Source organism: Saccostrea cucullata, unplaced genomic scaffold, assembly GCF_032062105.1.
Source record: "Saccostrea cucullata isolate Sc308-1 unplaced genomic scaffold, CSIRO_AGI_Scuc_v1 ctg16833, whole genome shotgun sequence".
In the NCBI taxonomy this organism is placed as follows: domain Eukaryota; kingdom Metazoa; phylum Mollusca; class Bivalvia; order Ostreida; family Ostreidae; genus Saccostrea; species Saccostrea cuccullata.
In genome coordinates this window covers 146-12,605 of record NW_026940895.1, presented here as the reverse complement: position 1 = coordinate 12,605, position 12,460 = coordinate 146, and the positions used below count along the sequence as shown (strand labels likewise).

At 32.8% G+C, this 12,460-nt stretch overlaps 1 protein-coding gene across 1 annotated transcript; it reads left to right on the top strand.

The window, feature by feature from the left end:
* Window positions 1-854: 854 nt before the first annotated feature.
* LOC134256586 (multiple epidermal growth factor-like domains protein 10) lies at window positions 855-12,095 on the top strand (the record flags this gene model as incomplete). The annotated part of the gene is made up of 6 exons (XM_062739268.1): window positions 855-1,094; window positions 1,196-1,333; window positions 1,475-1,615; window positions 11,048-11,185; window positions 11,343-11,494; window positions 11,958-12,095. Coding segments are annotated over 6 exons (947 nt in total), but the record flags the coding sequence as incomplete, so codon positions are not given.
* Between the last annotated feature and the right edge of the window lie 365 nt (window positions 12,096-12,460).

Below are 12,460 nucleotides of genomic sequence, written 5' to 3'. Positions count from 1 at the left end.
GGTGGCTGCCCATCGGATGACTGACGACGACGCTTTTCTAACTCGGACATTTAATTCATCCCGGAAATAACAAACTTTGAATAGCAATGCTACAGAACACACAAAATTTCACAAAATTCCTGCACAAAATCTGGTAAAGGTCCAAAATTAGTCAAATTTTGCACAGTGCACTAGAAAAACGTCCATTCTCTCCTCGCGCATGCGCATGAATTAAAGATATAAAGCATTATCTATTTATCATTTGCGATACACATTTGTAATTTCAAACGATTCAAACGTTTCAGGTGATATTGATTCTTTCGTATTTGTAATAAGATTGTGTAGAAAATGCTTTGCTTTAGTTTGAATCAAATGTTTCCGTTGTTTCATTGTCCATAGTCGAGTATGCTATCTATTCAGGTTAATCAAATGAATTTTTTACAAATTAACGAGAGACAAAAATAAAATGTTCACTAAAATGTTACTCTAGAAGTACCTTGAATAATATACATAAGGTTTTGTTTTAAATTTAATATTTTTTATCAGGATACCATACACAAAATAATCCAGATAACTTGCAAATTACTACAGAATTTAACAACAAAAACTATTCAAATGTTATTGGTTTGTTGAGATAAAACAAGAATTTAAATTTCCTTTCCTAACTTATCTTTATTTGTATGCATGAACATCAAGTAAAACTAACACATGCGTGTATCGAAAGGGAACTTATCATAGGAAAACGATTCTTTCAAAACAAATTTCCTTAAGAATATATTTCAAGGAAAATGTAAAGCATTATAAGCAACTGAATGACCTGTATGATTCATTTAGGAGTGTAATGCACCAACATATCTGTCTAAAACAAATTGTAGTTATCCGTCAGAGAGGTAGACTGGCAGGATTTTCCTTGTATGTATCGAACACAACAGAAATCAACAACAGTTATCTGTGTTACAAGGGCGGACCAGATTTACCTCCCTTAGATGTGATCAATATTTGTACCATTCATGGACGTTACATTATTTTCTACAACGAAAGATGCAAGGATGTGTCGTATCCTGCTGGCTACGAAACTCTATTTGTAACAGAGTTATGTGAAGTGAATGTGATGGGTAAGATTTTACTACAACTATATTCATTCATTAATTGGCAAAAGCTTTATCAAAATATGCGCCTATGTGTATGATCCATAAGCTTCTTTTTGCAATATAAGGTTGTGATGAAAATAGTCATTATGGACAGAACTGTGATCTTGCATGTCCTCTTCACTGCCAGGAGAGAAGATGTAATATAATAAATGGAACCTGTCTAGGTTGTACAGCTGGCTGGACAGGAGAGTTTTGTAACAAAAGTAAGATTTAGATTTTGAATCTCCAGCTCCAGGATGGTGAAGTAGACAAAAAATGTCTTGAGTGGGCTTGTTATTCTTGATTTTACATCAGAAAAGACTTTCAAATTTTAGAGTCAAAACTGATATTTTATTTTCAATCAGCATGCATGTTTGGATACTATGGTATGGAGTGTAAAGCAAGGTGTACAGGTCGTTGTCTTGGTGGTGCTTCCTGTCATCATATTAGTGGACGATGTGAACGCGGCTGCGAGGAAGGATGGATCTTTCCCAATTGTGATCAACGTATGTTTAATTTTCTTAATACATACTCACAAACAAACATTCTAGTAGGCATTTTAACCTTGATTCAAAAGTCGAGGCAAGGTTGAGATTTCACGATGAATAGACGTTCGATTTGTAGTTCAATTTTGGTTGCTTATGATTGCAAATGAAAGTAGAGGCAACACTGAAATTTCAACGTTTTCTGCAACATTAAACAATATAACAATATAATATAACAATATAACAATATCACCATACAAAATAAGTACCATTCTGTTTTTAAATAGTCATGTCTACGACGGAAACTCGCGATAATACTTTAGGATTCTATTTAAAGATATCCTAAATAAAGATTACATGTATTAATTTTCAAGACTTAGGCATATGAACTTTAATTTTGGTTATGGTGAAGGAGTTGAAAGAGAGTACAGCATGGAAGTGACAAGTTATGAAAAATACAAATAAATAAATAAAGATACAGTAATCATAAGAAGAAGAGAAGAAGCTATATGTGCGTACTTGGAAAAGATGAACAAAGAAATAGATGCAAATGTAAAATATATTTATAAAAGCAAATCTTTGAAATTAAAGTGTGCCAGATTTACGTGTGGGGATGGTGTATTTTTTTAAAAAACGGTGCACAATTTATGCAAGTTGATGTTGATGTGTGTGTTGTTGAATGTAAATGTGCCGTATGAATGGGCCCACTAGCAGCATTTAAATGTGGGTGCGTACTTTTGTTTCCTCAACATAAGCTCAGTGAAAGTTGTGTTTTGATTAAGAAGAAACATGTACTTGAAATTTTCAAAATATAATGTAAAGCCCCACAAGGGTAGTCCAATCAAAGTTAAAGACTTCCCCTAGCAGATGTTTGAATCAACGCCATGTGAGTTTAGGATCATATCTGGTTATCAAAACACTTCGAAATATTTCGATAAACAACCCGTCTTTTAACAAATTGCATGTTTATCAGTTGATCCCTATAGAAAACACAATTGGCATTTATTCAGATCATAATTTTTTCAAGAAAAACCTTCAGAAATTCCACCATTACACAAATGTCTGGTGAGGAAATAATGAATTTTGAAAATATAACCCGTGGTCAAAGTACCAATCCTCTATGGCCTCCTGAACAGTTACAACAAAAAAACTAAATTAAAAAAGCTTGCTTATCATTTGACTAAATATGCCCAATAAATTTATGCCCCAAACATCAATATAAATGCTTTAAGTCAGTAGCCATAAAAAAAGCTTTGAAGAAAAATTTGATGTAATAATCCAAAATTTCGGGTATATATCCCTAATTTGATCCCTAAAGAAAACACAATTGGCATTCATTCAGATCATGAATTTTTAAAATTAAATTTTAAAAATAACATTATACAGATTATATAGTGAAAATGCAACAATTCTTTGAATTTCTTCTTCTCTGTTCATGGGCATTAAATAAACTAACCAAGTGCATAGCTATGTTGAATAAGGCTTCCTCTTTCAAAATTGTGAATATCACCCCCCCCCCAGGGTCAGGGGATCTAGTCCTAGGGCGGGGCTATATAGATTATATCGTAAAAAATGATTAATTTCTTTGAAAATCTTCCTCTTTGCTCCTGAGTATTAAATAAACTAACCAAGTACATGTTGAATAAGGCTACCTCTTCCAAAATTGTGAATTTCATGGCCCTTCGGTTGGGGATTCTAGTGTTAGGACCGGGCTTTTATTGATTATGTAGTGAAAATGCCTAAATTCTTTAAAACTCTTCTTTTCTGCACCTGGGTATTTAACCAATGAACTATGTACATAGTTATAAGGAGATAGGATGTCACTTTGAGATTTTTTAATTTCAGGGTCCCTTGGTTACGGCTTCTTGTGTTAGGGCGGGACTCTTGTGTTTATATAGTGAAATGCGTGAAGTCTTTGAAAATCTTGTCCTTTGTTGTTGGCTGTTATATGCCAATGATTTTAGTATATATTTATGACAAAAGACCTGTTTCTTTCAAAAATAGTTAATTACCTGACCCCTGGGACAGAGTTACTCCGGGGGGGGGGGGGGGGGGGGGGGGGGTTCGGGGGGGGGTGGTAACATATAGGCTGAAAAAATTTAATGCTTTAAAATCTGCACTTTGGTATTAATCAACAGCATGATGAAATAATTTTGTTTAAAAATCAAAAATTTTGAAAGATGATGCCCCAGGGTCAGTAGTTCCTGTGGGATAGGGAGCTCAACTGTGGACCCGCCCTAACACAAGAAGCCCTGAACCAGGGGCCCTGAAATTCACTAAAAGTGGAAATGCATTTTCTCTCATCTTCGCTAGCCAAGGTTTTCTGATACGCTACTCTCCTCATAAACCCTTGGCATACGGTGTTCATAGAAGTTGGATTTATTTTTTCTCGATCGGTCGACCAATCAGCAATTGTTTTTTTTTGTAAATGACGACATTTTCGTTCGGGGCACTTCTTGACTTTTATCTCGGAAATAAAAAACGCAAGTAAACAACTATCCGTAAGATAACATGAGATTCTATGAATAAAAATGGTGTCATCAAATATCTTCAAAATATGAGATTAAGAATCTATATTGAAGTTTCCAATTTGTACTATAAATAATGAATAAACATTAATCAATTGCAATATTCTTGAAAAAAAATTGATTTAATTTTGTTAAACACGCGTCTTTATTTGTTTCGATGACGCAATCTGTGCATTCCTGATTTGTTTCGAGATCACATGAGGAAAATAATCCCGTCTTTTGACTTCACCGTATGCCAAAGGTTTATGAGGAGAGCAGCGTATCAGAAACCCTTTGCTAGCGAAGATGATTTTCTCTTTGTTACTCTGATCTACCTCTGGGTATTCAGTTACTAAAATAAGCATACTGAGTGTATAACAATGATAAGCAATGGCGCCTCTTTCAAAATTGTTAATTTCATGGCCGTTTAAAACATGAATCCAATTGTTGGAAAGTTGTCGCATTATACTCAGGTGACCTATAAACCCATGGGCCTCTTGTAATGATATAAATAGTTACATCTTTACAGAAAAATATATACTGTGTATTGAAACTCTTATCTGACCTGAAGAAATCGCCAAGCTTACATAGATTAAACAAGTGGCTGCATTTAACTACTTTGCGATGATTTGAAGAACTGCCATAGGTTGGAGTGATGAAGAATACAAGACCGCCAGCTGATGAGTCAAAAGAACCTTCTCTGTTCTTATAGGTTGAAAAGGTTTAGGTAACTGGTGGCTTTGGCTTCTTGGCTGCATTCCTGTCTCTCGTAATTGTCGCCCGCGTGGCGCAGTGGTTAGAGCGTCAGCTCTAGAGTCTCGAAGTAAGGAGTCAATCCTTACGTCGCGGGTTCGAATCCCACTGCGGGACCTGGAGACCGGTCCTTCGGATGAGACCGTACAAACCGAGGTCCCATGTCAAAGTAGGTGCTGGCACGAAAAAGATCCCTCCCTGCTCAATGGCCCTGAGTGCCGAGTAAAGGACAAAATTTGCAGCTCTCCACCGGCAAATGGTGGCGTCTCCACATGAGTGAAAAATTCTCGAGAGGGACAATAAACAATATACAATCAATTAATCAATCAATCATAGGCGTAATTAATGGACCTTACTACAGAAATTCCAATAGACTTCCAAAATACCTTTAAACAGGTCTAGGCGGCCTCTGATTTTGGAGGATAGATTTTATCCTCTAAAATTAGAGGACAGAGGTGTTGCCACCTACCGGATTTTTCAAAACAAAGGGCAGTCTAAACCAAACAAATAACAGCAACTCTTGCATTTCTCAGTTAATGAACCGTGCGCAGATTTTTCAAACAAACAAAAGGTTAAATTTCATACGATGATGGTTAAATCAAGGTATTAAATCAATATATATCAAATTTTGGAAATTTGCTGTCAATAAAATAATACTCAGTTTAAAGCCCCTTTTCGATCTAAAATAAATCTGATTCAATTTATCAAAAGCACATACAAATATTGAATGCTGATTATTTATTTTTTTTTCTTTTCTATCATAATTTTTGAGAAATTTTTCCCTAGCAACGTATAATGTCAAAATTTCTCAATCACTTAAAAAAGATATATCCCATGTAGAATCTAAACAAAATATTTCGATCCAAACGAAAAAGAAAATTCAAAGTTATGGAAAAAAATCCTATGTTAGATAAATTCATGAAAACCTGTTTGCTTTCATTGCTTTTAAATTATTGTGTCCCCTTCAAAAAAGTAAAGTCAATGGGTTCACGGATGCAGCATAAATGTGAAATTTTAATTTCATCTTAAGTCTTTATCGCTGAAGAATGCCGTACTTCTGTTTCACTTCGTTTTTATTGTCGTTTTTAATGTCGCATTTCAATAACACAATAAAAATCCGTGACATCAAAGTCCATCGAAGAACTGTCTGTATCGCCTGTATATGTATCAAATTAAACTTTTAAGATTTTAAGACCCCTGAAATAAATTAGGATCAATCTCCATCTACAGCAAGATTACGTCAACCCCGTTGTCAAAACTAATCTGACAGAAATTTACCTTGTCCGTGGAAATATACTGCTGATGCATTCTCCCCGTCGAGGCCTCATCTAGGAACTCTGGCGGAAGTTTTGATGCTGCACAGCTATAAAAGACGGTGCTTTTTCTTGATTTATCTTTTTTGATATACATTTTTTAATAATATATTTTTTTAATATTGTTTATTAAATCATATTTTATAAGTATTTTTTATCTTTAATTTGTTTTATTTGCTTAAATTATCAGACAGAGTGTATTTACGTTTTCTTTTGTGTTTCATTTTTCTCTAATTTTAAATTAAAAGAAAAAGTGTCTTTTTTTTGTCCTGATAGGAAAAAAATATAAAAGAAATAAACGAAATAACAAGAAATATTATGTAGAAATGGAACTCAAGGACTGCCAACTTTGAAAGCGTATTGTAAAAATTCTAGACATAGAATCTCAAATCGCCACATACAAACATATAGTTTAATGTTTGAACTTTTTTTTATTGTACTCTGGTGCTTGCACTTTTTGAGTAAAGGTAGGCACGAGGCGTTTGAAAATTACCTGTGTTATCCTCTGATATCAGAAGATTAACTATACGACATTGCATTGCGGTTTCCATATATATGGTAAAACATTTGGCCATATTGAATCATCATATCGAATCTTGCTATCCTCCTAAAACGGAGGCCGCCCAGACCTGTTGAAATCTCTGATGTAAAGCCATCTAAACCTGGAAATTTATTTTATTTCATATTGTGGAGTGTTTCTTAAGGACGCTCTAAACACTGCACACTAAAGAGCTCTATTTTTTGGGTAGTTTTATGCAGTTAGAGTGATCTGCCCATAGATTTAAGATTAAAGAAATTGTTATTTAAGAAATAAGGTATCATTTTTAAACATCTATCGGAATATAAATACGGGTCGGTCACGAGATTAAATTCCATAAATCCCGAAGGGCTTTATGTTGAATTTAATATCGTACCGACCCGTATTTATAGCCCGATAGATGTTTTAAAATGATACCTTATTACTTATATTTACATTTGTGACTAATTCATACTTTATATTTGCCTGATTGTGACTTTTAACATATGAAATGCATTATTTTTCAAACCCAACGGCATGTATGTAATTCACTGAACGCTCGTCAACCCTTTATGACGTCACTGAGAAATTACGTCAAACGATTATCCATACGCACATCTATGACCTCTTGACCCCATACCTGTATTTATACAGTTGTAGAAATGCATTCCTTTTAGTAGTGTTATATAAGGGAAAACATTTGCAAATGTAAATATTTAAGAAATAAGGTATCATTTTAAAACATCTATCGGGATATAAATACGGGTTGGTCACGAGATTAAATTCCATAAAGCCCGAAGGGCTTTATGTTGAATTTAATCTCATACCAACCCGTATTTATAGCCCGATAGATGTTTTAAAATGATACCTTATAACTTATATTTACATTTGTGACATATTCATACTTTATATTTGCCTGATTGTAACTTTAAAAGCGTGAAATGCATTATTTTTCAAAAGCAACGGCATGTATGTAATCCACTGAACGCTCGTCGACCCTTCATGATGTCACTGAGAAATGACGTCGATCGTTTATCCATACGCACATCTATGACCTCTTGACCCCGTACCTGTATTTATACAGTTATAGATACGCATTGCTTTCAGTAGTGTTATATAAAGGAAAACATTTGCAAATGTAAATATTTTCCGTTAATTACATACTTTATAATAGATTAAAATATTTTTAGCATTATATAAGACCAAGAGAAAGAAATTTAATTCGTTATTTTCATTAAATTTCCCAATGCAAGTAAACAGCAGTGATTTCTGCTCAAAAATAGTCCAGTGTGTTTGAACATTTTTCCTGCGCAAATAAGGCGCGTACCCTATGTTATAAATGAATGAAAAAGTCTTAATATGCATATCTTTATATGATATATTTTTCTCTGAGTCCAAAAAAAAGTTTCTGTTAGTGTTTAGAGCTTCCTTAAGCTTCTTTTAACGTTATTTTACCTTCTGTCTCCAAGGACTCTATTTTTGAAAATTTAGCAATATTTGGAAAATTTAATTCATCACCAAGATCATTGATATCATTTAAAGAATTATATATGTCTCTATATAAGTATTAATAATATCTTTTAGCTTCATTCAAAATCTCTGCCTGCTTATAAATAATGTTACCATTTTCTGTTTCTATTTTTGGAATGATCTTCTTTGTGAAATTTCTATGCTCTAAGTTACAAAAATAGTGTGATGGTTTTTCCTCTTCTTATACTCATCTTGCCATAGATCTTATTAAAACACCCCTCATCTTTTGTTTTCTTAAATCCTCTAATTCCTTATTTTCTTTCTTCTAAGAACCCAACATTGTCAGCAATAGTATGTATTATTTCTTCAAGATATTTTATTTCTCCTACAAGTTTTTCTTCTTAATTTTTGTTTGTTAGTTTCTCTTTGTATGAGGAATGGGAAATACAATTTCCTCTTATTTCCGTGAGTAGTGTTTCTAAAAACAATTGATCATTTATTGTGAAGACTAATCAGTCTTCATCATTCACAAGTTTTCCATTAAATATATATGTACAGCATAATTTTTCTTAACATTATTAATGACTTCATTTATAGTATTAATAAATATCCCATCACTAAGAAAAGAATTATTAAATTTCGAAGACCTTTACCTTTTTTTAAATCATCAAAAGCTAAAATAAACTAATAATGGAATGATCAGACATATAACATGTTTCAATTGTACATCCTATTCCACTTGGCAATAAATTTTCTGAGATCAGGAAGAAATCAAGCCTGCTTTGTTTAAGTGGGGTTTTTTTCCCTCCATGTGTCTGGATGAAACTCTGTATATATCGATAGAACCCCCATCTTCCATAGAATCAAGAACCCTTTGCCTTGCGTTTGGATTATGTATATGATTCTAATTATAATAATCAATATCAGGGTTCAAAACAAGGTTGAAATCACCACATACAATGACATTATCACAGTTAAAATCATGTATACAAGTTTGTATGTTTCAATAGAACTCCAGATTATCACTACTTGGGCCATAAATATTCCAAAGAAGCAGCTTATTTTTCCTCAGTTTTGAATTCTAGAAAGAGATAGTTTCCGTCAGCACCCCCTTTTTGTTTTAAGATTTGTATATCAAATTTATTATTAACAAGAATAGCTACACCCCTCGAATTTGAGGAAAATGAGCTAAAATAACTTTCAAAAACCATATAAATTATTTTAAACATCATTCTCAGAGTGTGGAGTAAAATTTGTGTCTTGTAAACAATATATTTTATAATTTAATCCTTTTTAAAAATTAAAAACATCTCGACGTTTGTTGTTATCCCCTAGACCCTGACAGTTAACAAATAAAATTTTTAAGTTCATCATTAACTAAAAAGTAAACATTACCTTTGTGAGCGTGAGACCATTGTACTTCAAAAAAAGGTAATATACAAAGGAGCGAAAGAAAGAGGAAAGTATAGAAAAGAAGAAATAGAAAAGAAGAATATAAAAAATAAACACTTTTTATGTTAAAAAATGGTTGGTTTAGTCCCCTAAAGCCTTTCAAATAATGTCCTGCCTTGTTATAACTTGTAGCCAAACGATACCGGAACAGTCTCTACGAATACTAGTACAGAGAGTTCTGAACGTGGCATTTAGACATATTTCCTATTTTGTAATGTATGTCTTTGTCTCTTTTCTGACAGCCTTCATATTCTGATTGTTTTGAAATGCTGATGCAATTAGGGCCAGCATTCTGTCAGTTAGGAGTGTGCTTTTGTAGTCTCCTTAGAATTCCAGAAGTTTCATATAACAAATCAAAATCATTCTGATTGATCACAAAGAAGTAGGTGTGGTTTGGTCTTTATTGTGCCCTAAAAATTTAATGTTCTTGAAAAGTTATGAAATTGGATTTAACAAGAGTTGAGTAGATGATAAATCATTAAAGAAAATTGCATGAAGGAGGACTGTTCTGGAAATATGACGTCATTAATTTGGTACATTCCTAAGTTTAATATAGAAAAGCCTCAGAATGGCTCATTTCTGTGCTTATTTTCCTTTAGAAAATAGTGTTTGCCACCGTCGCCCAGCTCAATTTTTGGATACATTATGTAAACTGCTTTGAAAAATGACATGTCTCAAAATATTTTCGGGCGACGGTGGTAGAGTATGTTTTCTGAAAGAAAATTCCATTGAAAATTGATGTCTTCTGCAATTTTTTAAAGAAAATACGGGTAAATGCACCAGTTAATGACGTCACAATTAGCATTTAGGAGGTCATATGACAAAAACCATTTGTGTATTCTTTCTGTATGGAATTCCTATGAATCAGAAAGAATGAATTTTAATTTCTTATTTCACTTTCATATTTTAGAAAAATACAGGGCTTAATTTGTATTGAAACTATACCTTCTTCTTTACAGAAAATATGTAAGACTCTTCCATGAAGTTTCAATTAAACAGCATGTAACGTGAAACAATTTAAATGATAAACAATAACAACAATATTTGAAATACTGTCATCGTGATTTAATTGAAAATCAATATAATTCTAATATTTTATTATTTGATTTCCGTATGATCTTATCTTGATGAAAATGAGAATATTTTACAAAATGCCAACATTCTGACACATTTTAGCTTAATTTTCGAGTGTAAGGATATGTGAAACAGTTGTTGAAATTTAAGCTGAGAACTATATTCTATCAAATAATTTCTTCTTTGCTGTTTTGTCGCCAAGAGATATTAATGATCTCAATAACTTGTAAATTAAATGTCTCAAAGATCAAATTCAGGCTTTTTGGGGTTCATACATGTATGATAAAATTTTATTTAGTTCAAAAAGGGGCGATTACTGTATACTGGTACGTATTTTGTTATTTTTTGTCATTTATTATATTTCTAGCTTGTCAGGATGGATTTTATGGGCGTAACTGTACGTACAAATGCAGCGGTAAATGTAGAAATAAATTACCGTGTGACAAGGCAAGTGGAAAATGTGACAGCTGTGCACCTGGGTACATTGGACATTTTTGCAATGATTGTAAGTACAATAAACAATATACATCGATATTCAATTGCCTGAAGTTAGATCTTACAAATTTTCAGTGCATTTACATTTTATATATAGAAAAATCTATTTCATGCAAGGGATATTGCTCTCATTTCATAATATAATATGGTTATGACTGTTTTTACAGCATGTTCAAAAGGCAATTATGGTCTAAATTGTTCTGAGATCTGTAATATCAAATGCCGAGGTCAAAACTGCTTCCATGAAAATGGATTTTGTACTGAGGGATGTGAAGATGGATTCCATGGAACGACATGTGCAGAAAGTATGTTATCGACAGTAGAAAAGATGTTTAACTGCCAGTAGAAGAATTAAATCACACCTTTGGTCTTCCTATTTAAAACACAGGTTTTCTTTAACATAAAAGAAAACGCCTTATCGTGCAGAACATGTTTGGCAAGCATGCCTTCAAATAAAAAAAACACGTGTGATTGCAAAAGCAAAAAAAGATAAAAAGATAAAAAAAAAAGATAGTAAAGAAAAAACACCATGTCATCGGATGCTGATGTTATTATTATACATGCCTTTTATTGTTATGATTAAGATTTTTACGTTGAACATCATACAAACAAACATTTAAGTACGATTTTTAAATCAGAGGGGAATTTACATCTTTTATATAAAGATAGGCAAATTAATTATTTGTGATTTATTTGTACTGGGCTTAATATAAGTATTTTTTGCATATGTTTTTGGTAATATGCATGTTTTATCTTGTTTTAATTTTTTTATTGCTTCAAAGAATGCAAGGAAGGATTGTATGGAGTCAACTGCTCTAGACATTGCAGTTTTAACTGCCAGAGGGAAGTGTGTCACAATGTACATGGAGAGTGTAGCTATGGATGTAAACCAGGATGGACAGGTTCAAACTGCAGTCAAGGTATGTACAAATAATGTCAAGAAATGGAATAACATGGTTACATGATAGAACTTTTAAAGTATTCAAAATAACTCAAAGAGATTGAGGCAAATTTAAATGAGACACCATATCGAATTCAAATAAGATAAGAATCATTTATATCTTTTTGCGTTTTGCAATGTACTTAGATCAGTGGTTTTGGAAAAAAAGTATTTTGTCAGGTGTGACTAAGCCTTATACAAAAGTACAGTGAAATTGCAAATTTTGGTTGTTTTCGGGGTATGGAAAGAAACCCAAGAATGCATGACCACCACGAAATGTAAATTGTAATATTCACTACTACTCAACATTTCTCCAATAACGAAATTAAATTCCAACAAATCATA